This window comes from Zootoca vivipara, chromosome 9 (genome assembly GCF_965207765.1).
Source record: "Zootoca vivipara chromosome 9, rZooViv2.hap1.1, whole genome shotgun sequence".
NCBI lineage: Eukaryota > Metazoa > Chordata > Lepidosauria > Squamata > Lacertidae > Zootoca > Zootoca vivipara.
The window spans coordinates 37,354,721-37,375,122 of record NC_142592.1 but is presented as its reverse complement, the minus strand read 5'-3'; the positions used below and the strand labels follow the sequence as shown (position 1 = coordinate 37,375,122).

Genomic DNA, 20,402 nt, shown 5'->3' with positions numbered 1-20,402 from the left:
TCTGTTCAACTGCCCATGTTGATGGACCTTGGTTTGGATGTTCCTGGGCCTCTGTGGGGCTGTGCTTCAGGTTTGACTCTGGACTGCATTCTGATCGCTGGACTTCAGACTTGGCTACTTGGATTGACCCTGGACTGTGTTTCCTGACCTTTGGACTTTGGACCAGGTTGGCCAGGGGTTCAGAACACATTGCTATTCTCAGGTCTTTTACACTACAACAGAAATCAGAAAAACTTCACCTATCAGGCATATCATGCTTTAAACTTTAGAGAACAAAGTTCAAAGCATGAAAAGAAGATGCCTGTTATATATGCCTGTTCTTCTGATCAGTAGGTGAACCGTTAAAATTAGAGAGAAGGAAAATGTTCCTTAGGGTTTCCAGTGCCTATAAAGAACTCAGCATTCAGATTATGAACCACATCAGCAACCATCACATTGTAACACCTACATGCTACCTATTTCTTGCCATTAATACTTAATACAATACAAATACCTTCAAATCAGGAACACTATGGCCTAGCACATTTTTTTTTTATTCTGCCCAGGGAGACCTAGAAATCCATCACTACTTGCCTCAGTGCTATTTGCCAGTTCTTCACTGAGCCCTGTCAGGTTAACATCAATGGAAATACCTCTCTGTAGATCTATCATTGTGTTTAACCTGTAAATATGCTGGTATCCTAATGCCACAACTGGTCCTGCTGGAAAGGGTTAGGATAAATTGGAGGTGCCATCTCTGCCAGGAGTCAAGTTCTCCCACAAAAGAGGCCCCCTCTGAAAGTTAAGGTGTTTGAGAAGCTACCACTAGCAGTGTTCCTATCAACGGTAGCAAGCTTAGGGCCTCAAAATAGGTGAGAGGCAGGAATGGACCAGATCCAGACACAGATCCACTGGATTCAAATCTTAATTCATATTTGGCAACATCTATGACATATGGCCTTTGTACAAACCTTTCAACCTTTCTTGCTTAAGAAACGGAAAATCCTCCTCTTCATTCACCACCTTATGCCTCCCTCTCTGCCTTGAACTTACCTTGGTTACCACAAAGCCATTCTGGTGACTGCTTCTGTTGTTGTTGTTGTTGTTGTCGCGCACCCCCCCCCAAAAAAAAAAGTATGTTTGGTGTATCATATTACAAGTTATCCATTCTTGGCCTTTTCAAGTTTTAATAATGAAAGTTTTTTTAAAGAAGAAGAAGAAGAAGAAAGAAGAAGAAGAAGAAGAAGTCCTCATCTACTAGTCAGTTGTAGTCAGTTTGTATTACTCAACCGACATAATTACTGATGCTTGCCACACCTCATGAAATATGCCGAATTCCATTTTCATTTCTCAGTAGATTAGAATACTAGCTGCTGATGCTACAAATACTCAAAAGCTTACTGACAGCTGGGGAAAGTTGGGCTATTTCCTTACGCAATTCCTAAGGAGAATGGGAATTAAAGTGGGCTCAAGTTGCATCTTCCCCATAAAGTCTATTATGTTCTTCTTCCACTACGTTCAGGGCCCAGCGGGAGTTGTCATCTTTTCGTAGGGCCTGCAAGACAGAGCTGTTCCACTTGGCCTTTGGACTGACTCAGTGTTACCCTCCCCTAAGGTTTTATCCTACAGATATTTAAACGAGGTTCCACTTGTAGATTCCCATTTTAAAATTGAATTTTAACATTGTATTTAATCTGTATTTTAATCAAATTGTTTCTTTTATGCTTCTTTTGATATTTTTGTTGTTAGCCGCCCTGACTGGGAAGGGCGGGGTATAAATAAAATTATTGTTGTTGTTGTTGTTGTTGTTGTTGTTGTTGTTGTTGTTGCCTACACCAGCAATGCAGTTCAGAAGTAGTCAGGCAGACAAACCCACAGAGGACTACAATTATAGAATACCTTACCACTTCTGCTGTGTTCTTAAGGCTGTAATTATTTAACCGGACTTTTGGGTTACATCCTTCTGCTATACGTCCAAAAATGCAGTACCATGCAATCTTTAAAAAGAAAGTGAGAGTTGTAATATGTACGTCAGTAGAACATCAAAGTAAAAATGTTTAGGATTGCCCTATAATACCCGGCAGTTAAACAGTAAGTTGCTGGGAAGATACTTTCCAAATCACTATGGGATTCTAATTATGGTGCTACTTAATTTTGCAAAGTTCACAAAAGGAAAAATTCCCATTTTCTCCTTCACCCTGCAGTTACCTATGAATAATTACTTTAAATTAAGTTGGTTGTTAAATGTACATGTTAAATTTCTTAGGGCTTCTCCCTGACAGGTGTTTATTGTAGGATAAATGTTCCTCATGCACCGAAATTTTGAGTTTTCACACGACATCACTGACATCAAAACACCGACCTGATTTCCCACCACCACTCTGCATTTGTTCTTTCCTAGATTATTTCAATAAGATTTAAAAAATAAACTTGATGCAAACCACCCATTTGTCAGATATGAACAATATTAAGTCCCTTTCTGGAAGCACCCTAAATTACACTTAATGTTAAAACAATAATATAGCCACTGTATTTGTATTTTGTATTTTATGAATGCTTTAAGGTTAAAAGTACCCTTCTGAGTTCATTCCCCACCAGTGAAAATCCCTTCTAAAAAGAAGTGGATTATATCGTTACCTCCTTAGGAAACAAATTCTGCAACATACAGGTGCTGGTACAATATACACTTATATATTGGCTTCTTTAAATATTGCAGTCCTAGAAGCTCACAGAACTAAAATATGTGAGACATACAACAACATAGTGCTACTTGTAAAACAAAATATAGCAATTTCAATGAAATACTCAATCATTTTCAATTCAAATAGGTATGTTATAGTTCACATACTGAGCAGTATTGACTTTCTGTCTAAATATTTTATGTATTTTAATGGAACTTAGAATGTCAAACAATATAATCATGAATTTATTTTCTAAAATGTGGTTCTAGAGTGATGAATTGTCTGGTTTACTATTTAACTACAATTTCAAAAACCTTTAAAAAAACTTTTTTAAAAATTCAAAAAGGATAAGCGTGACTATATGGTGCCACCTAGAGATGAATGCTCTGCATTTGCATAAAGCATTGTGCAGAAACAACTGCGCCTTAGCAGGATATACACAGAGCACCAGTTTCTCTTTCTGTTGATACTTAAATACGTGCATAAAATATTTTACATTTAAGATTTGGCTGTGAATTATCTCATTGATGGACGAATACCTTGCATGCTCACACTGAAAACTGAACATAAAAGTATATTTAAAAAGAAGTGGGAAAAGGTACTTGCATTCCTTATAATCAAGCAAAATATAATTCTGTGTAAACAGTGTGTGTATCCCATTGACTCATAAGGCAGTATCCAAGTACTTCTGCTAGCAATAGAACTCCACCCCTGCCCCTACTTTCCTCTCCCTGCACTCCTCCTAAATCTGTCCTGGAGTTTCCCACAACCCTCCAGTGCAGATTTGGGGAGGGTACAGGGGGTCACATGGTGAAAGGAGAGGGAGAGGAGTTCACAGTTGTGCAAATGAAATCCTTGCAGTACTAGAACTACTGTGTTGGATGCCATCCATGAGTCATAGTCCAACACTGCATGATCAGACTTTTACAATGTGCAATGGGGCTTCAAGTTCTTTTCCCTGCTCCTGTCCCCAAATCGCTATGAAGCGACCATTCAGGATAGATTTTGATGGCAGATGGGAAACTGCAGTGAAGAGGAGAAGGTGAAGTCCCATTGCATGAGCAGATTCCATTCCACTTGCACATAGAGTTGGATACATTCAACCCTTGGCCATATTCATGGCACAACAAACTGGCCAAATTCTGTTTAGTGATGTGGGTGTGAGTGTGCTAAGAGGTATTACCTTAACATCTGAAGCAAATGGTGCTGGTTTAAAAGCCATGGAATTGTGTGATCTGGACACCAATATAGGAGGAGGTGGAACTTTGCTTTTCACGCTACTTGCAGGCTGCAGGGAAGCAGCAGCACATAATGCAATTTGTTCAGCTTCTGCTTTCTGTATTAGAGTAAGTGCTTCCTAAGATTAAAAAAGGCTCAAGAATGTTATTTGGCTTACATATACTGTATTTCAGATGCAAACAGAAAGAATAAATATGAAGAACAGCAGATTCATAGGGCAGAGAATAAGAACAGTCAGGAACACAACATTTTTAGTGTGTGCCAGGACAAGCATTTTTTCACACAATTTATGTGACATTTATGCAAGGAACGGAAACATTCTGTACCCCACCCAGTGATGTATCACTGTTTCTGGTTTGTTATTAAAGTTTGTTCCTCGTTTACTGAAATTTCATTACAGAGGTCTCTGCCATTGCCCCTCTTTCCAGACTTTGTCCTGCTCCTCCTCTTTTATCATCATTTCCCACCCTAGTTATGAATTTGTACTACTGGGTTTGTGCCTATAACTTTGGGAGGAGAAAGTACACATATATGGAAAATGCATCAAGATAAGGGCTGAGGCAGAACTGAAATGAAGAGCAGTGGCCTAAACAAACCTTTATACTTGGACCTAGGAAATCTAAGTAGTCTATCACAATTGGACAGTTTTCCATTAGTTACAACCCCTGATTTAGTTCTCTATTTAAAATAATAATAATGAGCTATCAGAGTTGGGGTGAAAACTATCACTCCAGGGTGAGGGTCTGTTGAAGCGGCGATACTTTCATGCCTCAAGCAGCAGGAGGAACAGTTCCCACTTGGGGGTGCTCAATAGAGAACAACCATTCCATTAGGAATGTTAAGATTCCCATAGGTTCCAAGTACAGTGGTACCTCGGTTTAAGTACACAATTGGTTCTGGAAGTCTGTACTTAACCTGAAGCGTACTTAACGTGAAGCGAACTTTCCCATTGAAAGTAATGGAAAGTGGATTAATCCGTTCCAGACGGGTCCACGGAGTACTCAACCTGAAGCGTACTTAACCCGAAGTATGAGTGTAATTGGTTCTAGAAGTCCGCCCTTAACCTGAAGTGTACTTATCCTGAAGCGAACTTTCCCATTGAAAGTAATGGAAAGTGGATTAATCCATTCCAGACGGGTCCACAGAGTACTTAAACTGAAAGTACTCAAACCGAAGTGTACTTAAACCGAGGTATGACTGTACAGTACATGAAAATCTTAACCAAACTCTTCACCAAAGTAATATTTCTATACATTTATATGTAAATAAATTTATTATCTGGAACTGAAGACAGCATGATGTAATAGACCTCCAACTGTTATCTGTCTTGTTGTTTATAAACCCAAAAGTGGGTTCCAGGGAAGAAATGCCTAGTAGGAATGTGCCCTTGACCTGTGATAATGCTTACTGATTGCCTGATGGAGGGTGAGTTGGTGGGCTGGTAAGGTGAAACATCTTATTTGTGCATGGTTAGAATATAGAGTACTGTACATTCTTCTAGCCATGTCCCTGGAAGGTTTCCCAAATGGGAATACAGCCTCCAGGCTGAAAGAGGTTCCTGACCCCCAGCCTAAATCTTTCGTTTCCCACTATCTGAATCATTGTTAATGCTTAATAGAAATAGAATTACACTTAGATATATGATTTTGAGAAGTGATTTCTTAACAACTCACATTTAAAAAAGGAAAAGACCTGTCAAGCTTGCTGCTATTGTTAATTTTTAACATTTATATTGCCAATGATTTCCTCACATTCTTCAACATACAATTATGCCAAGAGCAAACTAATATAAGGATGCATAATAATAGGACTTCCGTTAATTGCAAGGTAATTTATATTACCTCAAGCAGCTGTTTTGGGGAAGAACTGGCTGCTCCTACTGGCATCAGTGTAGCCTTCTGCATCAAGTAGAGAGCTCTGGACAATTTATTCTTCTTTATTTTATTTGTTACATCTTGTTCTGTGAAGCAATTGTTTAAAGTAAAATAGTAAATCAGGCAAAGTGCAGTGTTTTCATAATCTAATTTTACAAGTACATATTAATGTACATTACCTGTTAAATGTTTGAACTGGTGTAAATTCTTTGCAGTGGCCTTTGATTTAATATCTTTACCACCAATCTGAATGTCTACAAAGAAGTAAGCATTAGTTTATATCAAATGTCATTTGCTTAAAACGTAATACATTAAATTCTATATGAGTCCTGTATTTATCATCCCACCATGGCGTTAAGATTACTTTCTGTTTCGTTTCATTTGACTCTTCAGATTGTATAAAACTAGAGTGTACACTGAAGTATGCAAAAATGTGTTCCTTTTAGGAAGCCTGGGTGGCTTCACACACTGCTAGGCACACACAGTTGCTGCAGATACAGCTGTTACTCAAAAGATGCAGGTGTAGCACTGCAACACATGGTGTGGATATCACCTTTCTGCACCTGAGTGCAAGCACCAGGAGTCCTGCATGGACAGGTGGGCCCCACTGCATTTGCATAGGTGTTTCAAGATGCATGTATATTATCCACAGTTTGCAAGTTTGTTTTTGGAAACAACTGTGTACCCACAACAATCTGAGATGAATGGAAAAGGTTTATTTAGGCCCAATATTTGGATTATTCCTGGTTTAGAATGAGGGTGCCAGATGCTTGCGGCATAACAGAACTCGAAACTCAAAAGCTACTCGTGGAAGAACAAGATAGACAGAATGCAAAATGAATGCCTTCCTTGTATCGAAAGTGGATGCTTCCCAATGATCCTCAAATGATTTTTCTCTCACTTATACTTAACACTAAAATATTTAAATCAAGGGTTCATGAAATGGTACTGTAATTCTGAGAGAGAGGGTAGTCTTGCTTTAAAAAAACAACCACAAAACTAACATTAAGTAATCTGACTCAATAGCCCAGCTTCATCCACTGTCCCTCAGGAAAACTCAAAGTGGTACAATTTCTTTCCCTTGACCCTGGTGCCCCTCCTAGCTTTTTAAAGGGCAGTACTACTGCAGTAGGTTTCTAATGGTCCCTCTGTATTCTATCTTGGTGGCAGCCAAGTCTTTTTGACAGACATTTCCAACCCCAGAGGATGGATCTGTTGATTGGTGAATTTCTCCAGCTTGCTGAATTGCTCCTTCTCCCCGCTACTGGGCAGCCTTCATCTCCTTTCAAAGGTGATCATGTCCCACCATACGGCACCAACTCCTTCTCCAACCAGAGAAAACCAGCCTCAGCTTTTACTTTTGGATCATGCCATGGCCCAAATGAGCCATGCAGCACAGTCTTGGAAATCCAGCAGATCAATCTCCAGTTCCCAGCCACACAATGGATAAAAACTCCAGTGTTGGAATACTGGGGAGTGGTAATGAAATTGATTTGAAAATTTAATGTAAAAAAAAAAAAGTGTTTTCAAAATGGTATGGTATTCATCAATACTAATACATATGCACTTTTGAGAAGGCACTTCTGCAACCATGTTACATGTACCATAAGAGGAATAGATAACCTAGTTGGGTAGAAAATTCTCTTATTTTTAGCAATAAGCACTGCACTTTGAATATGTATTTTACATACAGTGTAGGTATTACGTTGGACAACAGTCTTCCGCATCCACCAAAATAGCCACAAAATCACTGAGCATTAAAAAAAATACAAAGGGCAATATTCTACATTATATTATCATAAAGCTGTACCGGTCTTCCTACATCAAAATCTTTTACTAAACGCATGGCATCAGTCAGATTTATTTAATCTTACCTTGTGGCAAGTTAAGAAGTTTAACAGCTACTCGATGCTGAGCCTGAATAAGTTCAATGTGTAAATCCATAATAAAATTGTTTCCTATAACGGATTTTTCATTGGTGTCATATGCTGACCATTTGTTCCAATTCTGATAAAAAGGAATTAAACAAAATTAAGTCTTAAACATTTTAGGGGGTATTTTTCAGTGTTACTGGTAACGATTCTTAAAAATTGATTTTTTGGGTTCTATTAAACAACCTTCAAAAAGCGCAATAATAATCACAAATACAGAAAGAACAGATAGGAAAGAGCATGAAAATAAACATTACACACAGAGACACACACAATTATTCCTTTTATTAACAAGATGCTTTTTAAAAAGACATTAGAGAAAAATACCCTATAATGATCTGTTCTAACAAATTTCATTACCACTTCATTCAACTTAACTTTCATCATTTTACGTATCATTCATTCTTTACGCTCCCATGCTACAAGGCAGCTCAAGAAAATAATCAAAGACTTGCTTATTATCTCCATTATAACTTTTTTTTTTGCAAAAAATGCTTGTTTCAGGAATTTTGAGTGATGGATGTCTGAAATGTCTTTAAATTATGTATATACACTTGCTCTACTTGAGGAAAGCACAAACTCATTTAATAGACATATGCAGTTAATACATGTGAAAACCTTCAAATTTTCCCATAGTGTGCAAAAGTTGTATTTGCACCTACAGAAATAGATATCTCATGCCAAATTCTTGAATGTTTGGTTAAACATTTAGAGACAGAATCAACTAACTTGCTACTCTGGCAGATGCCAATTTTCTCCAAATCTGCTTTGGAGGGTGAGAACAGTCAAACCTCGGTTGTCGAATGTAATCTGTTCCGGAAGAACATTCGACTTCCGAAATGTTTGGCAACCGAACTGTGGCTTCCAATTGGTTGCAAGAGCTTCTTGCACTCAAGCGGAAGCCACATCGGATGTTCGGGTCCAAAAAACATTCAAAAGCTGGAGCATTTACTTCTGGGTTTTTGGCGTTCGGGAACCAAAACGTAGAATAACAGAGGTGTTTGGGAACCAAGCTTTGACTGTAACAGTACACACAAGGACAGGACGAGGGAGATTGTCCTGCCTGGCAAGTGGAAAGGCTTACATGAATGGAATGATAGTCATAGTGAGAAACTCAATTCTACCCTATTAAGCTAGGTTGTATACAACTCTGACACAACTCCTGAAGATACATTTGAATAGGTGAAACAATGGAAGTGGGGATCAGTTATTTAAAAATCCCCACCCAGTTATTTAGAAAGTTATAAAAAAAAACCTTCCCAGACAAATCCCTATGGATGTGTGTGTTGTGTGTGAGAGAGAGAAAGAGATGCACTTGGGAGATAGGAGCATGTTTGTGCTATGTGAGAGAGGTGTTATATATGTTTGTGTTGTCTATTTTGAAACAGTAGTAGCAAAGCTTTTCTCTTAGCAGCCAAGCTCCCACTATTTTCCCCAGAATGACAAATAGAGGAAGATATGAGAAATATGGTATTGCAGATGCACAAGTAAAAAAAACAATGGATGGAATAATTTCAGTAGAATGAAAAAGCTCCACTGGAAATTGTTAAGAGAATTGGTGGATAAGAATAAAATGTGAGATATATAGATCAGATGCTTAAGCAGTTTAGGGGTGACAGAAAGAAAATGGGATGAGAAACTGGAAAGAAAGAGTGTGAAAGGGGGTGCTTTCAATAGGCCAAGCAAATTCGAGTGCTGTGGTTCACATCAGTTTCTTACTTGAAGCTCATACCTTTTTGCAGCAGTTATCAAGCACTGATGCACCGTCAGGTAAAAGAGTAATTAGGCGAGCTCGATTCATTCCATTAATTGCTCTGTCCAGGTACTCATAAGCCAAACGCAACTGTTCTGATGGAGAATTCTAAAAGGAGTCCATACATTAGATTAATAAAAATGAAAATTGGAAAGCTATTGATGTTGGTTCTAAGATAAATTTAAGAACTAGAAACAAAAAGGAGAGAAGCAAAATGAAATCTCTTTGGGTCCATATGAACAATTTGCTCACCAGCTAAAATCTAGTAGATAATTGCTAAGATTATTCAAATTGCATGCACAAGATTATTCCTGCCCCAACTATCATGCAAACAATTCTCAACTTGCTAAGCATTATTTCTAGTTTTGGCTTGTTCTATCCTCATTATTTGGTTCTGGTTAAATGTGGGTCTATATACACAGCAAAGGTCAATGCAACACATATGTAGGATGTGTTGATACTATGAAATTAAGGAACTGTGAGTTTGTAAAGATGGGGAAACTCATGCCCTGCCCCCACTCTAACCTGAGATTAGCTTGGAGATAACCTGAGCTTTAATAATAATAATAATAATAATAATAATAATAATAATAATAATAATATTTAAAAAATCGGTTTTCCTTACCTGTTACCTCTATTCAAAATTATGAATATTAAGCAGTGGCATATCTTAGTGTAGTAGAAAAGGGTGCTATACCTGTATTAATGAAGGCATATCTTCTAAACAGTATTCCAAAACCAATGCAGCATCACTTTTTTCTATTGGCACTAAAGAGGCAGAGAAATCAAGTTAGAAAGGGACACTGTACTACATATATTAACCAAAGACTCCAACAGTGAAGTCCTCTAGTTTGTTACCTTGTTTCTACAATGGCAAATATTTATCATGCATTGACAAAGTAGCTAAATATATTATGTCCAGAACTTAGGAGCTGCACATAAATAACTGTCATACAATTCAAATGTCAATTTAATGTACAGCACATTTCACAGAGGCTAATGCTAAACAGACTACAGTCCTAGAGAAATGCTTCCTAAATGATTCTGTGGTTTCATTTATCAGGTATCAGAAAATATTGTATTTCGAAACCATAGTTTTCCCACTAAAATATTCTCATTAGTCTCTCTCAGAAGACAAAGGAAGATGGCAGGATCCCCAAGGATGTGTATACGCGAAGCTGGCTTCAGGCACCAGGCCTGTTGGCAGACAAACTCATTAAAATTAAAATTTTAAAGAATGAACAGTGGCAGTCATCTGCTTAAGCAGGCATCCCCAAACTTCGGCCCTCCAGATGTTTTGGACTACAATTCCCATCATCCCTGACCACTGGTCCTCTTAGCTAGGGATCATGGGAGTTGTAGGCCAAAACATCTGGAGGGCCGCAGTTTGGGGATGCCTGTGCTTAAGAATCCCAACCAAGTCCCCAGCACCAGCTCATCTTGAAATATACCAACACGGAAGACTTTATACTGTGTAGCACCAGAGTTATTCTGGCAAAAATTTATGCTAGCATAATCCCAACACTACTGCCACACCAGTATGATATAAACCTTTAAAGCCCTGCATAGAAGCACCAAATTTGAAAAAAGGAAAAAAGAAAAAGAAAATAACCCTCATTTATGTAAAGCAGGGGTAGCAAACCTGTGGCTCGCCAAATGTTGTTGGACTCCGGCTCCAATCAGCCCCAGCCAACACAGCCTATGGTCAGGAATGATTTGGACCAGGCATCCCCAAACTTCGGCCATCCAGATGCTTTGGACTACAATTCCCATCTTCCCCAGCCACTGTTCCTGTTAGCTAGGGATCATGGGAGTTGTAGGCCAAAACATCTGGAGGGCCGCAGTTTGGGGGTGCCTGATTTGGACTAATCCAAAACATCTGGAGGGCCACAGTTTAGCCACCCTGAGATAAAGAAAATATATGCAATTCTCTACACCTACAACATTTAGGCTTCAGTCCTATACTCATTTACCTGGGAGTTAAGACCTGCTAACCTCAATGGGTCTTACTTCTGAGTAGGCATGTCTAGAACTGCACTGATAGAAACATAGTTATAAAAGTTATTTGCTCCTGGCAAGTTCAAAGTTAAGAAAGAAAAGCAAATACTTTTTAAAAAAAATGTTCCAAATTGATCGGTCTTATACATGTTTATGTTTCAACATGCCTACCACTTCCTATATCTTTCTTACCCATTTCTATCCCTCAAAGGACTATTTTTTTATTATTTCAGTGTGTTGCAACCAACCAAAATGTGGGAGGCTAATAACATAACAGATCACTTAAGGCACTTGCTTTCTGTAGCTTTTATCTTAAAATTTGTTGTACAATAAAACTTAGTTATCTACAGGCAATGCTATCACGTTACTCAATTCTTATTATTATGTTCTTACAAAAAAGTACTACACATTTACAAGTTCCCCATAGGTGTTTTAACTCCTACTATAGTCTCCCCACACGACCAACATCTCACATGAACAGTTCCATACATCTTCTTTATCGCTGCTGGTATAAAATAACATCACTACATTAATTTGCCCCCATTCTCTTAAACAATAACATCAACTGCATAATTCAGTCCCTCTAGAGTCTAGATATACAAGTTTTTACTGAAATTCACTTATACTCTCTTGAAAAACATTTTCCCATCTATTTTTAATATTGTTGTGAATAGCTTAGAGGTCATTAAGTATTTTATACAGTTTGTGTAAAAGCTCTTATTTGAGGAAAGGAACAGTTCTACAAATGTAGTGCATGATCAAAACATATCTGAGCTCCTATGTAATTCACAGAGGGCCAGATTATCTTAAGTTCCCTGAAGTCAGCATAGGAAGCCTGCTCTTTTGTCTCTTTAGCAGATGAGTGTTAAGGAATCTTCTCCTTCAGGAAATCTAACAAGCTCCTTCCTTTCCCATCAGATGGTTACCAAAACCCTTTTTGTTCCAGGATGCAATTTCGCAATTGCTTGTTGTTGGTTTAAAGCAAGTGAGTTTTTGTGCTCTACGTATATTTTAGTGCTGCTTAGTATTGGCACATTTTATTTCCTATAAACCCCTTTGATAACTGGTTTTAAAAGTAGGATATAAATAAAGTAAAATTAAATTAAATTATAAAAGGTAGCATTCAGGCTTCAAAGAATGACTGCTGCACATGTTACTCAATCCTCACTGCATTATTTGGCAATTGTGCATTGTCTAAACTGGGGGCAGGGGAGACTCAAGTTCATAGACAGAGTGCAGATATATCTGGCCTTAGGCTACATCTGTTTTTCCTATGCCACCCTACGCCCGCAAAGCCCAGCTCCGTGTCCACAAGTGCTTTTACTTGGCTGTAATGTACAGTATCCTTAATTGTAATAATACCTCTTGCTTGTCGGGAGGGAGGATGGAAAGACTGTAATCCTCGCATACCCTTGCCCTGCTTTGCCTTGCCTTGTCCTGCTTGCCTGGATCTAACTTTTCCCTTAGGTCAGAACCCCATGCTACTGAGGTCATCAGTAACAAATGTTCCTAGCTACAACCAACCAATGTTTTCATAAAGACTATACCTGATCTGGTTCCACATTTGCTTGTGAAGTCTGCAATAGTCTCCATCACTGATGTTAGCCGTAATGTAACTTCCGCCATTGCCACGGTATTAGTATCTCCAAGATTAATGGCATGAATCACTTCATTAATTACATAAAGTATGTGGACCCACTAAGGAGGAAAAAACATTGAACCATTTTACATTTTTATTTAAAGTTATTCAAAAATTGTGAATGAAATGTGGTGAGCAACTGTGTGACATGGATATGGCAGGGTGCATTTCCTAGAATGAAGGACAGAGCCACAACACAATGAATTGTCCCATCTGTGAGGTGTAGGGTCCTTGATTTCCCCTTCAGAGATAGATCCAATGCCCTGGACCTCATCTGTGTTCTTTAAAGCCACCTGCCTATGGAGGACAGTATCCCTGTCAAGCTAGAGGAGACTGCCATAGTACCACTGACTCTTCCTCCGCCTGGAGGGGAGGACTCAGCTATCAGTAATGGCATGGAACAGTCACACTCTCCTGGGTCCCTGCTTCTCAAGCTGCTAGCAAACCTTTGTCGGGCCACCTGTTGCTTCAAAAACTCATAAGTTGAAGCTCCTCCACATCTTATACCTTTTCCTCCTTTAGTTTTCAAGTTTCTGTGCCAGTCAAACTGACCTTTCAATTCTCTTATATAAATTGTCCTGCATGTCAAGATTATAGCCATTTATACTGAAGAGGCAGAGTTTCTAATGAGCACACGTCATTACCAATATCACTGGAGCATTTGTAGAGAACGGGATGTGTGATACATAATAAACCTTAATCAGTATGAGTTATAATAAAGGTTTACCTTGGCTGTCTGGTATTTCTGAAGAGACTTTAAGAAATAGCTTCCGCTATTTTGGATCCTCTGGACTGCAATTTTACACTTTTGCCACAAAAACATGGTTGCATCTGTCATCATTTCTCTGTCTGGCAGGAGAACCTGAGGAAAATGTATTTTTCAAAGATTTCAACTACCTGGCTTTTGAGGATGTGAAGTCACAAAATTATTTTAAAACCCAAAAATGCATTTGCAGGATTGAACACTAGGATCTCATCCTTCTCTTCCCTCCCAGCAAGCCGAATGGGTCACTGCCACCTCCTCAGACTTCTCTTGCTTGGTGAACAAAGCACTGCATAGCCAACTACTTAAAAAGGGAGGAAATGGAGCACTTTCTGCTCCTGCCACCACCTCATTCTCTGACCTGGAAAGAAATAGTTGCACTGTCTTTACGTTTTAGGTAACCACCCATAGGGGACATCATTCTGCAACAGTAAGAAGGAAGGAAAAGTAGGTGGTACCAAAGGGGCAGACAGCCAGAGCTGAAGAGCAAAGGAATGGACCAACATGCATTCGTTGGTATGTTACAGATATGTACAAGCACACAAATGTGTAAAGGTACACAATACACAAACGTGTATTGTGAACAAGCCTGGAATTCTCTTTATATATTTTGTTTGGTAGCTGCCATTATTTTATTTTATTTTTTATAATAATATTTATTCATTTTATAACCAACAACAACATGCAAATAACATTTCTAACAAATAATAAATTCACACAATGCTACAATTATTTTCTAACAAGCTCCTATTACATCCCAGTACTTCAGAACAACCCTGTGCTTCTGTTTGCAACATAGTGTTGTTGTTGTTTTAGAAAGTTTCCTTCAAGTGTTGCATGGGAAACTGTCTTATACCAAGTGTATACATCCAGTTCAGCATCATCTGCTGGCTTCCAGAGCTTCTCCAGAGTTGAAGCTTGGGACATTCCCAGCTCTATCTGGAGATGCCAAGGATTGAACTGCTTGCAAAGCAAATGTTCTCCTATAGCCCTTTCTTGTGTTATATTTCTGCTTACTTGTTATGAAACTACAAATATTGTTGTAGCTTTCTAAATCTGACATCCATTGTCTTTTACAGTATTTTTTTTAAAAAAAAATGCGCAGGAAATTAATTTAACACACCAATTTCATGTAGTTCATTCAAACTTAACCTCAGTTTTACTATACCTTTTCAGATGAACTGATGCAGGAATAAAGAGTTCTTGCCAATGTAAAAATTTCATCAGAAGTCTTTCCTACTGGTGTTTTTCCATCTACCATTGCAATTTATTTTGAAAAGAAAATTAAAAGCTGTCAAATCCGTAAAATTATATTTAAATCTGAATTCTCAGTTGAAGCAAATGCAGGAAATTACATGAAATACAAATGAAGCAATTTCCCACTGTTATACAGAATTTCTCTCTGAAAATGGCCAATTATCTAGAAAATTTAAAGTTTAAGTAAGGTATTTGCTTTTGTAATTTAATAATGAGAAAAGCAATATAAAAAAAGAAAATCAACAGAAAAAGAGTAAGATATTTCATCCAAGATCCCAAACATCTACCTACTCTAAAAAGCTATCTCAAAATCTTGTTACAGGTAGGTAGCCGTGTTGGTCTGAGTCGAAACAAAATAAAAAAATTCCTTCAGTAGCACCTTAAAGACCAACTGAGTTTTTATTTTGGTATGAGCTTTCGTCTGATGAAGTGTGCATGCACACGAAAGCTCATACCAAAAAAAAAAAATCAGTTAGTCTTTAAGGTGCTACTGAAGGAATTTTTTTTATTTTGCTCAAAATCTTGGTCGGGCTTTTTTATTTGTATGGAAAAGGAAGTAACAAATATCTCAAATTAGCTTGGCAAATAAAGAAGAAACAAGAAAAAACCTGCGTTAATAGAATAAATGTAGGAGGTAGAGTTGTGGAAAATCCAAAATAAGAGATCAATTTGTGAGTTTTTATACAGAACTATATCGAGTCAAACAAGGTAATTTAGAAGAAATGGGTAAATATTTAGAAACAGATACCAAAAGATACCAAAAGATAAAATGTCATTTCTGAATAGACCTGTCAAAATGATTGAATTACAGCAAGCCATTTTACAGGTAAAATTAGGAAAGGCACCCAAAAATATATATTAAAAAATTACAAGATTACCTAATACAACCTTTAAAAAGATATTACGAATACAGGAGAGCTACCAGAATCCTGGAAGAGTGCATACATAACTTTGATTCATAAGCAAGATAAAGATCCAGAGCTGGCTAAGAACTACCGGTATCAACCTATTTTGTTGTTGAATAACAATTATAAATATAAACTGTTTGCAGACATACCAGTATTAGCTAATGAGTTGAAAACTGTATTAAAAAAGCAAAACCATCAAGATCAGGACAGATTGTCAGGAAGAGAAATGAAAGATAATATTAGAAACATAATTGATGTAATAGAATATTTAGCAGTAAGAAATGAAAAACAAGCAGCTTTAATGTTTTTGGTGCCAAGAAAGCATTTGACAATGTCAAATTTCCCTAAGTTTTAAAGTTCTTTCTCTTCCCATTATAGTCAATGGTACACCAGTACAAATATTTAACAGTTAATAATGTTAGTCACATTTTGGGAGGTACAGTGAATCATGTTTTATTACAAATATTTAGGTTTACTTTCACTTTCTCCTTATCCTGTATTAGAACTTCTTGGTGTAATCATTAACTGAGCAGCTACTAACTGTGACACACCTTGAAATGTAATGGATTTTCTTCCTGGGCTACGAAAAGTACTTGATTCTCTGATAACATCTCCGTGCACACACAAGCCATGTCTTGGTTTTCTTGCAGATATTAGAGGCTGCATTACTAGAAGTATTTTGAGTTCTGATTCTGCTTTCTTCCATTGGGGGTTATTTTGACTCTATAAATATACAGAGATATGAGAGATCTTCCTTGGCCTATGATTTCTAAGCACAACAAACTACTTTTAACATTGAGAAACTGAATTTACCTGAAGAAAGGAAAAAAACACTACAGCTGCATGATCAAAGCTATCCCACTCCTCATAGCTGAAAGCCATCTTAAGAAATCTCAAGGCAGCATATGCAGAAATACCACTCTTCCCTATAACAGTAACACAAAAGGTTTAAGACTCCCACAGTACTCACGAACAGAAAGGAGAACACTAAACTTATTTATTTACTGATTTAACTACTTATGCAAGTATGAAACCAATATGATTCCTTTGAATTCCTTTGCAATAGACCAATAGCTTTCTATGAAGACCTTGAAATGTCTGATTGAAACTTTTACTCAAAGAGGTAGCTGTGAAGAAAGGTTTCCATTTAAATCTCCCTAGGCCTTTAAGGGTCAAATTATTTACATAAAAGACATACGTCTCTCGAATTTTTAAACACAAAGCAACACCAAATACACACTGAAAATGCAAGGGTTCAAACTGTAGAAGCCCTGCCCCCATTTCTCCACCCACCCCCACATCGGCTCCTCTCAGATTTTGCCCATTTAGCACAAATTTGTGATTTGGGCTTTTGCGCTCAGAAGCCTTTACATGATTGGGAACCTTGCTACATGAGGGGCCTTCAAAGTGTCCCTAGTACTAAGGGAGTGTGGCTGAACAGCTTGAACCCACTCTGCCCATGAGGGAAGCAAATCTTTCCTTGATATGAGATCCACTCAGCTCACTTTGTTACCACAAGCCTTTCGGTTGTCATTTAAGAATTTTTCTAGCATGCAGTAGGCCATTCCCATAATGTGCATCACATGACACTAGCAGCACTTGTCACAGGCACAAAGTCCAGGATGCTTATGCTGATCTGCTCACCAGACGCATGAATCTAATGCGGCAAGAAATTTAAGGGTAGGATTCAACTAATCAGTCCTGTCAATGGAAGTCAGTGCAAGGGCTCCCACTAGTACAATTGGGTTTCTCCCATGTCCTCCAAAATTGGGTCGACAGGAGGGGGTGGGAGCACCCCCAGAACAATATAGGGGGAAGGAGGAGATCATTCCATCAGACAAGCTAAAAAAATTGCACTGACAGAACAATTGCCATAGCACTATGTTGCATTCCTCTCTAAGTGTCCTGCAGTTAATATTACGTAATATTAACTGGCTTTCCACCTCAAAGCGGTGTGAATGCAGGTAAACAAGAAGGCCTGTTGTAGAAAATACTACAATAGTCAGATTACCATTGGCAAATAATATCATTTTAACACATCCTATCCCCAAACCATCAAAGACACAATCCTAACTCCCTGATATTCATATCTCAGTTTGGCTAGGTTACTATGATGTGCAAGTCCTTCTCCACTCTCCTTTGCCAGCAAATAGGAGCACCACTGGTGTAGGGTCCCCACCACAGTGGAGGTCACAAGATCTGCCATGACAAGCAGGAGGTTACCAGCAGCAGCCATAGAAATTCTTGAAAGATGGTGTTTCAGAGTGCAGTCTACAGGATCCCAAACCCCCTGGTTCTGACACAGCAAAAAAAAGGACCTTCTGCAGCCCTGGCGAGCAGGAACTAAGATCTGCAACTTGCTAGTGCTCTGTCAGTGTTACAAGAATAAAAACAATTAATTTACCCGCTAAGATCTGTTCCATAAGTGTTGATGTTCCAGTTATAACCATAGAAATATGGGTCATGCTGCTTCGGGTAGCTACGCCACCACCTGCAATAGAACTATCTTGTTAGCTCTCATGTACTATTTTACAAGATGTTTTAATTATCATTTCATTTTGAAAATACATTTACCGTACATGTAAGTTTCTTAAAAGAGCAACACCTCATAACATCTCAATATCTTTTGGTAATACGGTAAGAGAGCATGCTCAAATTGCTTATTACCTCCTTGAACATAGTTCAGTAGTTATATAAGTGTGGTCTCTACTACAGGGGTAGCCAAAGAAGTACCCTCCAGATGTTGAACTAAAACTGCCATCCTCCCTGGCCACTGTCCATACTGGCTAACACTGATAAGAATTGTCCAAGAATATCCAGAGGGCACCACACTGGCTATCCCGGCTCTACTGAATTCACTAGTTTTTCTTAACATACTATTTCTTTCCCACCTGCTTTCAGATTAGATCTCTCCCCACCAACCACCACCATCATCACAGCTATTGGGGGTTATTGGATCTCAGAAAGTACATCATGAGAACAGTCATAGTTTAACATCATGCTGAAAGCTGAAGTCCAAAGAAAGCAAGAAAAAGAAAAGTTCAAATGTTAAAGTCTCCAATAGGAGAATAATTAAAATTAGATTGATTTTAGGAAAGTTCTAATCCAAATATCCATCTCTTGGTTCATGTTCTTGCTTACTGTGGATTTTGGTAGCCCTACGTATATACATGTGATTTCTCCACTGCCTCGCATACGGTTGTTTATGGTGTTAATACTCCCATAGCTTTGAAAAAACTATTATTGTGTCTTATTTTTCTTCCACTCCCAGATACTAGTTTAAAGCAGAGCACTCTTCAGTCCTAGCAGTTTGAATTTTTAAGAAACATTTTACTTTCTGATATAATGAGTAGAATTTCCATATGTTGACAAGGATACTTAGATATAATTAGATGCTTAACAATTACTTCCAATTTCTGAAAAGTAATAATAAAAGAATTACATTTGGTTTTCCTTGTTATAATTAGCCTATTCTCTATAGTTAATTTTATCCACTTACCATCAAGAATATCCACGCCTGCAAAAAACAACTCTGAAATGACATCACGAATTTCCAGTTCATCAGGAATAGGAGGGCTAGGGATCAGTGTCCGCCTATTTCTATCAAACAAAGCTTCTAAGATGCCAAAAAAGATAGATGAATTGCAATCAAACATCTCCATCATCAGCCGTTCTGAAACTGTTCGAGGCCAGGGAAGCTAAATGAAACAAAAATAATCAAGGATCACATATTTAAAATAGTTGCCGTAAGTAAACAGCTCCATATAAAACCATGCTGGAGAGTTTTAAGTTAGACTGTGCACGGATATGTAAAAAAGCCCAGTGTGAAGTGTAAGACTTAGCTGGAATTAAGGAAAGCTCTGTTTGTTTGTGTCATATTTAAATTATGAAAAGCAAATCTTTATGAAGCAGAATTTTTCTTTTTTAAAAAGACATTTTAGGGAAGTGTGTCCATATGTCATGGACTGGCTGGATGCAAAGGAGTAGTGGAAGGTACCTGCCAGGGAACTGCTAGGGGAAGAAGGCTCCGAGCCAATAGAATAGTAGTGGGATGACAATGAAGAGGTGGTGTCAGCGGAATAGATGACAGGGTTTAGTGAACAGTTGATTGTCGGGGCGTCAAATGTACACAGGTCTCTTTATGCACCAATAATCAGCCGGTCGTTGGTACTTGCAGAGGGCCGTGTTGCCCTTTGAAGCACCCACAGCTGATAGTAACTGTTTCAAAGTGCCTTGCAAAGGCAGTGTGGGCATTGCTGATCAGCAGGTGCAAGGCAGCTGAATGCCTGTTGAGCCAAATGGAGAAGCCTAGTGGGTTTAATTAAGGCGCAAAGGGGGGGGGGAGTTCACTGCACTTACATTAAGGATCTCTGTTCTTCA

At 38.2% G+C, this 20,402-nt stretch overlaps 1 protein-coding gene across 3 annotated transcripts in view; it reads right to left on the bottom strand.

Moving 5' to 3' along the window:
- CFAP54 (cilia and flagella associated protein 54) overlaps positions 1–20,402 on the bottom strand; it is a 103,712-nt gene that overhangs the window by 68,133 nt on the left and 15,177 nt on the right. For all 3 annotated transcript variants that reach the window (XR_015945835.1, XM_035127119.3, XM_060279711.2), the window contains 14 exons: positions 19,522–19,720; positions 18,427–18,513; positions 16,836–16,948; positions 16,574–16,745; positions 15,026–15,111; positions 13,822–13,956; positions 13,003–13,153; positions 10,155–10,225; positions 9,437–9,565; positions 7,648–7,780; positions 5,953–6,027; positions 5,741–5,859; positions 3,844–4,017; positions 1,884–1,976 (listed from right to left, as the gene is read on the bottom strand). Coding sequence is in view for 2 of the 3 variants with exons in the window: in XM_035127119.3 (XP_034983010.3) it covers positions 1,884–1,976; positions 3,844–4,017; positions 5,741–5,859; positions 5,953–6,027; positions 7,648–7,780; positions 9,437–9,565; positions 10,155–10,225; positions 13,003–13,153; positions 13,822–13,956; positions 15,026–15,111; positions 16,574–16,745; positions 16,836–16,948; positions 18,427–18,513; positions 19,522–19,720 (1,737 nt within the window). In the remaining variant the exon portion in view is untranslated. The remainder of the gene's footprint in view (positions 1–1,883; positions 1,977–3,843; positions 4,018–5,740; positions 5,860–5,952; positions 6,028–7,647; positions 7,781–9,436; positions 9,566–10,154; positions 10,226–13,002; positions 13,154–13,821; positions 13,957–15,025; positions 15,112–16,573; positions 16,746–16,835; positions 16,949–18,426; positions 18,514–19,521; positions 19,721–20,402) is intronic.